Here is a 14,646-nt window from a genome sequence, read left to right as displayed (position 1 = left end):
ATGGATCCTCATTCATAAGCAATACTGTAGAATTGCAGCTTAACACTTAATTTCTTCTTTCTTTCAAAGAATGTTAGTTTAATTTTGCCTTTTGGCGCGTGATCTCAATTTTTTCCTCTTTTTCTAGGGAAACTAAGGCCTATTTCTATGCCAGTAGAATATAACTGGGTCGGGGATTATGAAGATCCCAATAAAATAAAACGAGATAGTAGGAGAGGTAAGTAATCTGGACACGTCTTGTACAAGGCATTATGGGTTTTATCATGCTTAAAGCAATGCCACAGAAGGCTGTGAATACTAAATGTATACATAAATACAAGGAAAGATAGGACACATCCATGAAAGGCATATCTGTTCTCTTAAATTCATAAACACTGGTTCTACCTCAGGAGATCCCTAAGATAAAAGCTAGTAAATACTTGAATAATATTCAAAGGAAAGTGTGAATGATACAGTGAACAAGCTTGGATGAACATTCAAAGCAGGTTACTTATAAATGTATGAGATCATAGACAATTGCATCAATCTAGGATCTGTTTAACAAAAAAAAGATTATAGATATGATCATAAGTGCGCCACTGCTAATCTTTGAAAGCTTCAAGACAACATCAACATTTATTGATGTGAGTTTTCATAGAAGTTTTCTTTTCACTGTCAAGAAAACTAGAAACCTGAAAGAATAATGAATTTTCCCTTCCAGAAGATTCAGTATTTTCTTGCTATGTCTACCAAAGAAGCAAATGAGTTTTGCTAATGAAGAGGTCTTGAAGTCTTAAAATTGACAGCAGATCTTAGTAAGAATGTTATATATTTTGAAAGGTCGATTGTGATACATGAAAAAATTCATAATTATATTTTGCATTACTTTTCTTTCAACAGAAAATTCATTGCTACGCTATATGAGCAATGAGAAAATAGGCCAAGAAGACTACATGTTTCAAAGGAATAGCAAAAAGGATACTGGGAAAAAATCGAAAAAGAAAGGAGACAAGGGTAATAGTCCTAGTCATTACTCGTTGTTGCCTAGTTTACAAATGGATTCATTGAGACAAGATGTCATTGGCACACCTGGACCAGAGACCACTTTGTATCATGTGAGTAAAAATAGTATTAATGGAACTTGTTGCTCTCTGCTTGTTATGAGAGACTGTCATGTTTTTGTAGTGGTGTTGAAGACTTTTTTTTGACTGCTGATCTTGCACTGATTCCTGTCCTTCTGACAATAACTTGATTCTAAACAAGTATTTTAGCTTGCTTTAACTTGCTGTTACAAACACAGAACGGACATCTGTAACTCTGTAGCTAGAAGAGCTAGAAGATCTTATGTTTGAAATGTAGATTTATTTACTACTGATCGAAAGGGAAGAAGCAGTCTGACTGAATCTATTTCATCACAATATTCCAAGTCACATTTGACAACTCCTTTACTACAGCTACTGGAAAGGCCTGTTAGTGGCAGGAAAACCTGTTGGAGGTATTTGTTTTTCCTTTGAGGTAGAGAAGGCCCTGTTGCATATTGATTATATGTGTAGCTGTTTTTAATCTAGATAGAATAATAGATTTCAATTACTTAAGTAAATTTGAACGGAAAGAGTCTCCTGAAGAGAATGTAAAATGAACATTCCAGTAACTTCCTAGTTTTCAAATGTGTCAAGAAAATGTAGATTGGAGATCACAACATATTTTAGATATGATGTTCAACCCCATAAAAGCATTTACGTTTTAGACCTGCCATCACGGAGTAATATACACACAGTTGTACAGCAAAATAGTAGAAATAACTGAAGTTACCTTCATAAAGTTGCCCAGGGAATGTTATTTAGATTGCCAGTGTTTAAGGGAAGCAGCACTGTGGGCTCATCAAGAATTTTGCTTTGAAAAATTGGCTGCTAGATCTCCACTGAACATGTAAGATCCAGGTAACTTGTCTCTTAGAAGCATTATAAAACACTGCTACAAATTATTGTGTTATAGTTGGTGTGGATTATTTGAAACTAATAGAGCTTTTAAATTCCTTTAGACTTTTTGAATGGTTGAATGGTTTGCAAAGGCAAATTGATATATACTTGCATAATACATGAGGCAAAGGAGTTTCGAAGTGTAACAAAACTGTCCTCTTTGCAAAGTCTGCAGTCTTTTCTATGAGAAATATAATCAATCCAAGAGACCTTGAAATCAAATATTTACAGAAGAAAATTGAGAAGTTATTTGTGTAACAGAGGACATTCTATTCTGTAGAGAACGGTATGGTAAATTTGAAATACTCTTCATGTTTTGAGAGAATACTCATCTCTCAATGGCATTCCTTTGTTGGTAAATGTTAAATTTCTTGTATACAATGAGAGAAACTTTTTTTAATGTGTCATCTTCATTTTTCCTTGGCTGCCTTTATTACCTATTATCTGTTTCCAAAATCTGTATGAATAAACGGTACACACAGGAACTGGAAAAATCTTCAAAATTACTGTGTGAAGGTTAATGAGGAATAGCAACCAGAACTGACTACCTTCTTCATGTAGGTTGGACACCCATCTGCAAAGTGCACCTTAACTGTTAACACCACAATTTCCACCACCATCTGATAATCCTTTTTGTGGGCCATTACCACGAATGTATAGCTTTATAATGCTATTAAATCTTCAGCTTCTTTTTGCAAGTTTAGTGGGAATTCATTTACTTATAAAGATAAATAAAGGTTATTCGTTCTTTAGAATGGAAATTAGTATTGATCTGCTCAGTGGTTTTGAAATGGAATGTGTGAAATAGGAACAATAATAGGAAGCCTGGGATGCTGATTTGTCCACAGGAGAAATGGAAGGAGCCCTTCACAAAGCATTCACAACCTTATAGTGCCCTATCACTGGAAGCAGCCTGGCTGCCACCATGCATTGCAATAGAGTTTCCTGTTTAAGGTGGTGCCACCCAGCATATTGACTTGGAAAATCCTAATCTAGTTTGCAGAAGGGGCTCTTCTCTCTGGCAAAGGAACACAGCGCATTTACATTCTTGTCTGAAATAAGGAAACGTAAAAGACAGGTACCTAGTTTTCATAAAGACTTTGCATTATCTGGAAGTGGGAGTCTCTGGATGAGCGTGAGTTCAGTGCAAGAGGAATGGTGATAACTCCAGAAACTGTACTTGTAGTAGTAAAACATACTATTGTTTTCATTTGTTTTGCTTTGGATTTTTTGTTTTGTTGGGTTTTGTTTGTTTTTAAGAAACAGATGTTTTCATCATACTGGAATTTCAGGTGAAGAGAGAATACTGTGACTCCCTGGGCTGCATACCACAAGCCAGTGGACTTTCCCTCCTGTTAGCTGTAGATGATGAACATATCTCCTTAGGTCCAAAAATTGAAGAATACTTCACTGTGTTTGTTAAATTGCTGCAATCCCTGCTTGTTCTTTATGTTAAAAGATTTCATCTATTAACCCGTGTCCAGCCTTAGCTATGATTGTACCTTTATCCTCTAGGTTTAAAGGTCTTTTGTTACCAAGTTTTATCTCTTATCTCCCTGTGTAGAAACAGTCAAATTATAATCAAATCCCTTTGTAGCCGCCTTTTGCTTGAAGGAAATAGTCTCCATCCTGGATTTGTAATGAGAGTGTGTGTTTTCACATACTTTTGTCATTCTTACAAGTTTTTCAACTAAAAGTATCCTAAATGTTCTTCCTAAAGTCTGTATGCAAGAACAGGACATAAAATTCCCAATCCAATGAGTTAATCTTGTGTTCTTTGTTCTTATATGATTGGCTATGTTGAGACATAGAACTTCTTGGGTGCTCATGCTGTATAATCTGTGATTCTGAAGCAGCCCTAAATATAAAATGCCGGAGAGTAAGGGCTCCGCGTGTTCAGGTGGGTCCATGTGATTCCCCAGTCTGTTATGTGGAATACTAAAGCTATAGCAGAGTGGGATCTGCTGTGGAATGAAACTTCTGAAACATTTGATATGAAATGATGCAAATTCTGTGTAAAATTAAAAACATTCAGTAACTCTCTTTTTATCTTTTCTCTTTTTTTTTTAAATTCCCTGGAATGGAAACCATGCAACTCACTCAGTATTCGGGTCTCATCTGTGTCATTCTCTGGGTTTCAGTTCTGTGTTACCTTTATTCAGTAATAATTTCATTCTTTTGGAGTCCCTTGGTACAAATGTTAAATAATTTTGGATTATTCAGTTAATGATGAATTCCCCTTGTAATTCCAGGTCTTCTTCCTTTTGAGTTGTGTAGCCATTTAGGTATGCAGGTTGATATTTTGTTTTTTTACTATGATGGTTTTCTACAGGAAAATCAGCTTTTACAGTCAGACTGACTTCAACTCCTTGCTTCTACTGTTTTTATGCGTGGCTCTGAAAAGAAAAATCTATGATCAAAAAGCTACCCATAACAGAACTGGTATTGTTTTTGTCCTGTAGACAAAGTGAAGGGCATGGAAAAAATTACCATGGTAATTTTTTAGTGTGTGGTTGTTGTTTATTAGCTGAGAGTCGTCATTTGAAAGATGCCAGATGATTCAAAGGGTTTCTTAAATTCTGAAGTGATCACAAGAATATGGTAGTCTAGCATTTTCTAGACCGTCAGTATACTAAATTTGCATTAAATTACTGATCTTAGGAATTCTGTTTATGACATAAACCTGCCATGATGATCAAAAACAGGGTGGTTGAAGGAGCATTTCAACTGTGGCACTGCTTCATTATGGAACTGCTTCTAGCTGTATCCACAGACTGTAACTGACATAAACAGTATAAAAGCAAAAAAAAAAACAACCCTATGCGTTGTATCTGTGAAGTAATCACCTCTTGTATCTGCTTACAGAAATGTTTAATTCTCATATAGATAGTCTCTACTCCACTTTGTTTTCTTTTGTTTTCCATTGCAGAAAACACTTCTAGCACACACTGATTTCTAGCCAATCTGTTTTTGCATTCTATTTTTCTTTTTCAGTACTATTGAAGAAATACTAACATGGAGTGTTAATGTTTTTATTAAGCCAAGGCAAACTGTTTGAGCTGCTGCTAATCTAGTGTGCATGCAGGTGTTCAGACTGATCTATTACTGTAGATATAAAATGGTGCAGTTAAAATTGTCTTGGACCTTTGGGGCATAAGAGATGAAAGCTCTGACACATGATTATAGTTTTTTAAGTTCATTATATTATTCTGTATAGGAATTTCCTTGGTACATTGTGCTTTGTTTTTGTTACAGGAAAATAATGTGGTTATTTAGTAGGGGGATTATATCATGAGTCAGAAGGAGTTCTGCGTCAAGTTAATAATAAAGCCCCTATCCAGATCCATACCCTTTTCTGCTAATCTAGGAATAATGCTGCTATAGAAAGAGAAAATTACCACCTATAGCATGTAACGAGGGATTATACAAGATAAAGCAGCCTTGCTTACAAACTATTTTCAAATGTACACCAGCAAACTTGTTTTACTGCCCTTTTTCCTTCACACTTCCTGCCTCCTATCCCTTTACCTTTTCTAATGTACACTCACTTATTAACGTAGGTATTAGCAATACCTAAAGACTTTCTCGTTGCGGGAAAAATAACCAGAGAGGTTTTTGTCTTCTTGCTTCACTGATAACCAGTATATTTAAAATTGTTTAACCCAAGAATTACATGAATTTCTTGGTCACTTTAATTGTACTTGAAAATAAAGGTAGTTTACTAGCTAGTGGTACACTTTGAAGGTCACACGTCAGGAAGAAGTGGTTCAGGAACAGATGCAGGAAAGAAATGAAGGATTTGTTTTATATGCATTTTGCTCAAGATATTTTTCAGGGCCATGTGCATACGTACAACATACACTAAATTTAATTTCTCAGTTTTACTTCAAATAGAGGAGGAATAAAATGAAAGTTACCCATTGGTTTTTTTTTGCAAATTCAATGAAGTTTGTGCACATTTAACAAGCGTACTTTCTTCCTCTTCAGCAGTGTATAATTCTTCACATGATCAGTGCACTTGTCAGTGACTCTTAACTCTCATAAATAATTTCAGTAGTTGTTGCAATGAGCACCTACAGAGAGCCATGCACTCTTCTTTCTACTTTCCCAGGGAGGACACTGAAGCAAGAAGTGTGAGGGATTTAATCAGGGTTGTAATTTCAGTCTTCTTGCAATTTCACATGATGTTCTCATGTGTCTGTACCAGTTCAATCCAGTGTGTTTGCTCAGCAGATCTGATGGGTCTGCATCTGCCTGAACACGCAGAGTTCATTGGTTGCAGTGGTGATCTTACTGAACATACTGCAAATGAAGAACATTTGTTTATGAGCCTGTTGCAAAAATCAGGTTTTAGCTGATGATGAGATAAATTGGAAAGGAGGCAGTAACTTTTAAGAAAAATAACAGTTTTTTCTACTTAGGTGATGCATATCTCCAGATATTTCATGCTTCCCACCTACCTATCCAGTGAAAAATACAGGAAAATGTTTTTTACAAGTTCAATTCAAAATGTACGTACTTGAATTTACTCAGTATTGAGAACAATTTACTCAAAGTTCCTAATTTTGAAAAATTTAAAGGCTATCTTTGCCTAAGTGGTTGTTTTTCACTTACTCTTCCTATTCTTCTCTGCAAAAAGCCTGACAGGAAGGAAAAAAAAGGTACACCAACATAAAGTGCATACATTTTTTAGAAAAAAATCTTTAATCCAATAGGCATGTATTTATGAAAACTTTTAATTGTAGTATAGAGAGTGCAGAACATATGCATATGAGTTCTCTAATAAACTTGCGCACAAGCTACCAATCAATTTGTTTCAGAAATCTTCTGAATTGAAATGGTGTCTAAGAAACGCTATATAATGGAAGGTGGTTTACAAGGAAAAATAAAATAAGAAAAGAGAAAAACTAACAGCTTGTTATAATTGTAAGCGCTACAACATTTAAAGAATTTCAGTCTAATAAACATTTGTTATAGATGTTTGGGAAAAAAAGTACTTGGAGGAAAAGAAGGAAAATTCAATTGCACAGATTTTAAGTAGGTGTCTGAAATCTAGAATGTCATTATACCATTACGACAGATGGAGTTGGTACACTTTCTCCTTCAAACTGTATGTAGTCGATCTATGGCAGCATTTAAAAATGAAGGATCTCTTTTTTTCTTCTCCCTGATTTCACATTATGTATTATCAGACTGGTAATTACTATAGAAGTCTAGAAGTTGGTATCACAGACCAGTTTAGCTTAAGTGCATAGTGAAAAATATTTCCCATAAATATATCCATGTTTTTAGTTAGCATTCAAGTTAGCATTGCTGCTTCTCCATGATTTTTTCATTTCCCATTTAAATACTTACTAATACAGTACCGAAACTTGCAGAATGGCTGTGGATGAGCAGGCATCTATCGTCAGCAAAGGAAACCTTAAACTCCTTTAAAATAAACTCATAAGAAATAATTGATTAAAAAATTATACTTGCTGAATTCAAGTTCATAAACATTGGCAGTTGTATATTTTCAGCTAAAAAATTCTGCTGTCCAGAGATTAAATGACATTCGTAAAGTCTTTTAAATAGTTCATAATTGTGGAAAAACTTCAGACTATCTGCTGCAATAGAAAGAATTATGAAGCTCTGCTTCTTTGTTAGAAATTAGCCTTTTACAGTCTAAATACAGTATTATATCCACTTTTTTCCACTGTAAAGGTAGGAAAACACAAACTTCAACTGAAAGTAGCATATGTACTGTTAAAATTTCATGAGCAAAGAAAAGTTGAAAAATTTGTCACTATGTCTAGACTTCTCAAAAATACTCTCTGAAGTTGTGCTCCAAGTAGATTCCCAGGTAGGCAGCTCAGCAGAACAAGTTAATAGTCGGAACTCCTGGGATGTCTGATTTCTTTTCAAGTACTAAAATGTTTGTCAAGGTATGCTGGCCTGGATAAAATCAAACAATGGGATATCCCTCTCTGAAGGTGACCAGAGTGCTTACAACATTGACATTCTATTCTTCTGTATGTAATGCTGGCCCTATTTTACTTTGTTTTCTGTAGCCTTCTGAGGATGAAGGAGAGCACTTTGGCCTGTTCTACAGACTTGTTAATGTGGGCCTAGAACAAGGAAATAAATGTGCACCAATATCTAGATCCATGTGTGTGGAACTGGAAGGAGCTCACCATTCTGCAGTAGAAACAGAGTTGATTAGGCTTATGAGGTTAGCAAATAATCTGAAGTTCTTTTAGAAAGTTCAGAGGCTATTCAGGGGCAAACATGCTGGTAAAATTCTTCATGTATAGAGAGTAGAACATCCAATTTTGCAGCATCATAAGCATCTAGCTAGGATCCATTTCTCCTGTCAGCGATCGAAGAACTTGTTACGGGAGACAACTGGAAAGAGCTACAATTAAAGAATCACTAAGGGGGAAAAGGACAAGACAAAGAAACAGAATGGAAAACTCTTATCTAGTGTCTTCGTCTGTCTGGGGCTATTTAGTATGGAGAAAAGGAGGCTGAGGGGAGACCTCATTGCTCTCTGCAGATACCTGAAAGGAGATTGCAACGAGGAGGGTATTGATCACAAGGAAATGGTCTCAAATAGAACCAGAGAAGGTTTAGATTGGATATTAAGAAGAATTTCTTCACAAAGAGGATGCTCATGCATTGGAACAGGCTCCCTAAGGAAGTGGGGGAGTTGCCATCGCTGAAAGAATTGAAGAGGTATATGGATGTGACACTAAGGAACACGTCTTAGTGCTGGGAGACAGTAGGTCAGGTTGATAGTTGGATTTTGTAATCTTGATGATCTTTTCCAACAAAATGATTCTATAATTAAGAAAAAGTAGTAATTATGTTGTTAATTACAGAAGTCTGTATGAGCCTGCATGCTGCACTCGTACAAATCTGTACCAGCAGAGGTGACCCACTGTCTCATAGCTGCTATGATGGCACTGTTGCTGAAATGCATGACCCACTGCCTCACTGTGCTCACATCACCATAAACATTCAGCAAGCCTCAGTGAATGTCAGCGCGTGCCAATTTTCCACGTGAAGGGATTAATCCGCCTCTGACCTTATGGGCCAACATAATCAAGTAGGAGGCATTACATTCAGAGCAGCTCTCATATTAAACTCCATGATCAGATACGGAATAATTGTTGAAGCTTGTAAGTAGAAGGTGCTAAACTGGGTGAGTGACTGACCAGTTGCCTTAATTCTAAGAAAGAATGTTGGACAGAGGAGAGGAAGAGGAAGAAAATTATGACTAGCCTGTCAGAAAGTGAAAGGCATAATTCCTAGTGAATTTGCCAAAAAGAAAAAGTATGTCAAAAGCCAGTATAAAGTGCATAGAGAGAGGCTTCAGATGCTCTCTGCTCCAGTCTTCAGCTTAAAGCAGTCCAGCTCTGTTGTCAGTCAAAGCTGTTCAAGGCTTTGTCCAGTCAGGTCTCAAAAACTGCCAAAAATAGAGATTGCGTGAACTTGTGGCCAACCTGCTCCGTTGCTTAACTGTGCTCATGGCAAAAATAAAAAAGTTGGAAGTGAGGAGTAAAACAGATTTCAGTAGTAACTTGAGTAGTAGCTTGTCTAGGTGGAAGGCATTGTTTCTGTTGTAATATTGGTGTTTAACTAAAATAATCTTGTAAAAGTGTCTCAGTAATCTCACATTTGTTCTGACAGTTCTAGATCCTCACTCATTTGAACTCAAGATTTAAGAGAGTGGATGTGCAATGTAGCTTCTATATTTGACTTCTGAATAAGTATACAGTTTGTGAAATAGTAATATTTTATATCCTCAGGAGGGATTTCTAAATTATTTTAAATGTATGGAATGTTACCTGCATTCTTCCCAAGGAATACTATTTCTGTCACAGGTGAGAGAATATTTCTGTATCTGCATTGCTTCTCTTTAAAAGAACTAGTTGATACTGTGAGTTTTCTCTTCTTGGGGAACTGATTGCTGAAATGAAAATTGAAGGTATCGGATATGGGAGATTTTGGATCTATTTCTGTATGCCCTGTAAATTTTTAGTAAAATCTAGAATCGCTGTTGCAGCAAAGCATTGTGGAGATTGGTTTATGGGTCATCATGAAGCACAATTGGACTCTTGTGGAAAATTTTCTACTTTAAATTTACTCTATTATCTTCTCTCACTTCTGACCATGAGTTAAAAAATGGCCTGTTATAATCTCTTTCTATGATGAAGCTGGGGAATACTTCAAAAGTGAGAGTGTTACTGTAAAGGTCATCTAGTCCAACTTTGCCAGTATAGATTTATCCCCTACTGCATATGATATAATGCTCTGAAAGCGTAATTTTACACTGTCAAGCGATGTAGATCTATAGACTAATAAATCTCCCAGCTCAGAACATTTCCTAATTTCCCTTCACATCCCTTTTCTGTTGGTTTTTTTTCTGTTATCTATTTCATTTAATCATTTCATGTTGCATCCTGCCTTTATTTCCTGATAAGGACTTCTGTCTTTGTAGGTATTAGCGTTGTTAGTACACTAGTAAGCTATATTAACTGTAGTTGGTACAATCACAATAGCACAGCTGAGAGATTTCTTCTAATGCAGAATAAGTGATTTAGTCCCTCAGTCATTCCCCTTTGATAAAGAAGAGATTAAGCAAGGCATATTATAGCAGAGAAGCATTTGTTAGTCTTTGCACAGAGGGGACTCAGCATGAGTTATTACTGCAATATTGTGGAGAATGTCACGTCTTTGAGAAGAGAGATCTAGGTCCTGACTTCTCAGGTGGCTCCTCTCTGTACTCCTTTTTGTACAAGGGAAAGATCGGGATTATGAAAGCAGTGAATCAAGGACATTGACTGGCATGCGTCATGAAATCTGACATGGTAAAAATCTGAATGTTGCTTGAATTAAGGGGGAGCAGATGCCCCTTTCAGGGCACGGTTTTATCAAAATGCTTTGACAAGCAAGGCAATTGCTTCTGAACAAGTGATTGTTTGAAGTAGTGGTTTTGACTCAGCAGGAGTCTCAACCCCCTTCCTCTGCCCCACTTGCATGATGGCGGGCCGTATGGGCCTAGTGCTGACACACAAAGTGGGAAATTGTATGGTTATACCTTCAAGGAAACTGGCTCTTTGCAGCAGTGTGGCTCCTGAACAGAAGCTATTTTATAAGGTGTTTCTGTTGCACTGGAAAGAATTGCTTGTTGCTTAGCGCCTGATCTGTGAGTCAGCCAATCTGTCTACTGCACCATGGAAGAAAAAAAGCCCTCATATTCTTCATATAGTAATAGTTGCTTTCTGTTCACTTCTGTAGCATATCCTTTCGTTTTCAGGTTAACCCTAGTACATAGTATTTCTAACACTAGTGAATGCCGACTTTAGAACGAGGTGTAAAAAACATACCAGTATAGAATTAAGAAGACCTACTGTTAAAATTCCTGCAGTGTATCCTGGAATGAACTATTCTTTTTCTACCTTAATTCATAGATGCAATGGAAGTGTTGGGCATGAATTTTAACAGAATGTGTAATGGCCAAGGTACAAATACTCTTTCTCGCATTTTCCATTGGAAACTTACCCTCTATTAAAAATCCTCTTACTGTACAGCTGTAACTATTACTACAGCCAAGACTGCAAGCTGTTCCTGGTAGCATGGTGCAAAGAGGCACAAAGGACTGCTTTCTGGAAATGTCATTTTAGTCCTGAAGGGTACAAATGCAGAGAAATATCCAAGCCTTGGAAATGGATGTAACATGTTCTTAAAGTAATTTAATCAGTAGGTAACATTTCCTACTGATGACCAGTACAGATATTTCACTACTTAAAAAAAGCAAATTTGGCCTTGTATGTTTTCTCTTCTAAAGGTGAGCAGAAAAAAACGTTTTGGTGACTGTCTTCTTCATCTTCTTTGATAAGAGTGCTTCTTCCATGCATACCTATGCGCTCCTAGGATCGCAGAATGGCTTGGGTTGGAAGAGACCATAAATATAATCTTGTTCGAATCCCCCTGCTGTGGGTAGGATTGTCAGCCACTAAATCAGGCACTAGATGAGGCTGTCCAGGGTCCCATCCAACCTGGCCTTGAGCTCCTCCAGGGATGAGGCATCCACAGTTACTCTGGGCAGCCTGTGTCAGGGCCTCATCACCCTCTGAGTAAAGACTTCCTCCTAACATCTAACCTAAATCACCCTTCTTTTAGTTTAAAGCCATTCCTCCTTGTCGTATTAGTATCAGACCATGTAGAAAGTCAGTCTCCCTCCTGCTTATAAGCTTCTACATTGTGGAAGGCCACAAGTCCTCCCCAGAGCTCTCATTTCCTGTTTCATCAAAATCTTTGCAACCTCATAGTCCCAGAAAAGTACAATTTTCTATTTTATTGATTTTTCACCAAAAAGGTAATATTTTGGAATGTCAAAATGAATTTTCTATTTCTTTGACTGAAAGAATATTATGCTTGAGTTCTAACAGAGAGTAACTTCCAAGAGTCTGTCTTCCTTGAAGCAGTACTTTTCTCATTCATTACAGAATGAATGTACCCCGCATCTTTCTCTGTCACACAGCAAGGCTGAGCAGTGGGAAGGAGAGAACAGGCAGAAAGACAATCAGAAGTTTCACTAATGGCTCCTACCAAGGGAGCTGTGAATGTACTCCTTTTCATGATAAGTATCTAGGTGTTGTAAGGGGAACAGAAGTTTTCTTGACTGACTGATGTCTTCTGGTGGGGCAGCACAAGTAGTCCACGAGGTTTCTGGGACACATGCATAGTGAGCTCTTCTCACTGATGCCTCATGAAACAATAAGAGGCATTGGAAAAAAAAAAGAAGACAATTCCATGTGAACATAAGAAAAACTGTTTTAACTGTGAGGATGGTTGAACACTGGAGCATGTTGCCCAGGGAGTTTGTGGAGTTGTTGTCTTTGGAGACAGTCAAAGCCCAACTGGAGATGGCCCTCAGCAACCTGCTCTAGGTGACTCTGCTTTGAGCAACAGGAGATCTCCAGAGGTACCTTCCAGCCTCAGCCATTTTGTGATTCTCTGTCTGATCCATTCAATTCAATAAGAGATGAATATGGGAATCTCTGTGGCACAGAAATAAAAATTAATGATTCGATACCACTCTTTAATGAGTGGTAATTAAGTTTATTTTTTCTTCTTAAGTGAATGCAGTTAAAATCTACACTGTGATGGAACAACTGATGCATCACCGTCTTTTGCCATTAAATATTAAATGCAGTTTTTGAACCCTTCCTTTCTCTTTAGACTTACTGTCAATAAAAGCAGTTGGGCAGGTACCAAAATTACATGTTTCAGAGTAGATGCAGAGCAGAAGAATGATCTCAGAACAAATTATTCTAATGAGCAGCACTTGTCTAGTTGAACTTTTTATCCTCATTTGCTTCAGGCAGCTATGACAGTGCTGCAGTCCTTGTTCTGTCAGTAGTAAAGACAGTGAGGGAATATGAGAACTCTCATTTAAATTTGGTATTGTCCAGAATTTTTACTGCTTCCATATTTCAATTAGAGTCCTATGGCTTAATGACCAAAAGGAAAATCTTTCCCTGTAGAAACACTATATGATATAATTTTCTTGATATGGCCTGAAAATGAAAAACCAAAAGCAGAAACCTTTTTAGATTGCCTAAGTTTTGCATGTGTTGTGCTATCAAGTTGGCATGAACTAGTGCAAAACATCCCTTGAATGTAACATTTGCCACACTGTATCCCAATATTTGAAGAAAAAAATGAGAATGGGAGAAAGAATAAGAATCCCTAAAGAAAGAATCTGTGCTTACTATCACATTTCAGACAACCGCAGTTTCGTCTAGCATATTCTTCTTGAATAGGCAGCTATAATAGAAGTTACGTAAAAAAGGTGAGGGATGATTGATATTATCAGCCCTTGTAGGCTATGTAATAAGGAGAGGATCCCACACAATGTAACCATATCAAGAGAGGCAGTTGGAAATCTGGCAGCTTCAGTGTTGATGGCTACGTATTTTACAGTAAAAAGTTCTTAGCATGTTCCTGCCAATACACAAATTGTATGTGTTGAGAGGTCGTGGTTGCAGCTCCAAAAGTACAGGGACCCAGTCAGAGCCGTAGCTATATATGATGAGTGGCTCGCTGTACATCTAATACTTCCTAGATGTCTTTTGAAAGCTCCTGTGGGTGAGAAAAGGTGCAGGAATTAGGATCATCGGTCATCTCATTAGCAATGGGCATTTTGGCTGCAGCCGCAAAAGCTTTGACAACTTTTGCAAGTACACATTCATTTGGCCTTACCACTGAAAGGCCTTACAAAGAAATTCTATTATTTTTGCAATTCTAAAAAAAAGTAGAAGAGAAGATGAGGAAAATAATGTGTGGTATAACGTTCCAAGTCATGAATTGTGTGATCAGTTCTTCCAGTGGCTGTTAATGCATCTGTGCCTCACCACCCATTTGACAAACCAGTGATTCATGTGTCTCTTTGTCTGAAGTACCTGTAATTTAAAAGAGAAATATCTACGGGATATTTATTATAGAGATCATGGCTTTTTGACATTATTTTCTTTGTACTACAAAACCTCACTTGTAGAGGTTTACTCATATGTAATGTTCATACTGTGCTTTAGTATTAAATGACTTAGCTAGAAACTTAGTGAATGTTGTGCTTTTAAAGCCAGATAAGGTATTTTATTATAGAGCGTTCTCTGGAGCAAAGAGAGCTGTGAAGGGA

At 37.0% G+C, this 14,646-nt stretch overlaps 1 protein-coding gene across 9 annotated transcripts in view; it reads left to right on the top strand.

Moving 5' to 3' along the window:
- The window catches only part of CNKSR2 (connector enhancer of kinase suppressor of Ras 2), a 232,243-nt gene that overhangs the window by 127,269 nt on the left and 90,328 nt on the right, over positions 1-14,646 (top strand). For all 9 annotated transcript variants that reach the window (XR_002442319.1, XR_002442320.1, XR_002442318.1 and 6 more), the window contains 2 exons: positions 128-217; positions 880-1,094. Coding sequence is in view for 6 of the 9 variants with exons in the window: in XM_021408951.1 (XP_021264626.1) it covers positions 128-217; positions 880-1,094 (305 nt within the window). In the remaining 3 variants the exon portion in view is untranslated. The remainder of the gene's footprint in view (positions 1-127; positions 218-879; positions 1,095-14,646) is intronic.

This window comes from Numida meleagris, chromosome 1, assembly GCF_002078875.1.
Source record: "Numida meleagris isolate 19003 breed g44 Domestic line chromosome 1, NumMel1.0, whole genome shotgun sequence".
In the NCBI taxonomy this organism is placed as follows: Eukaryota; Metazoa; Chordata; class Aves; order Galliformes; family Numididae; genus Numida; species Numida meleagris.
The sequence above is the reverse complement of the archived record's forward strand: the minus strand, read 5'-3'. Positions and strand labels throughout refer to the sequence as shown.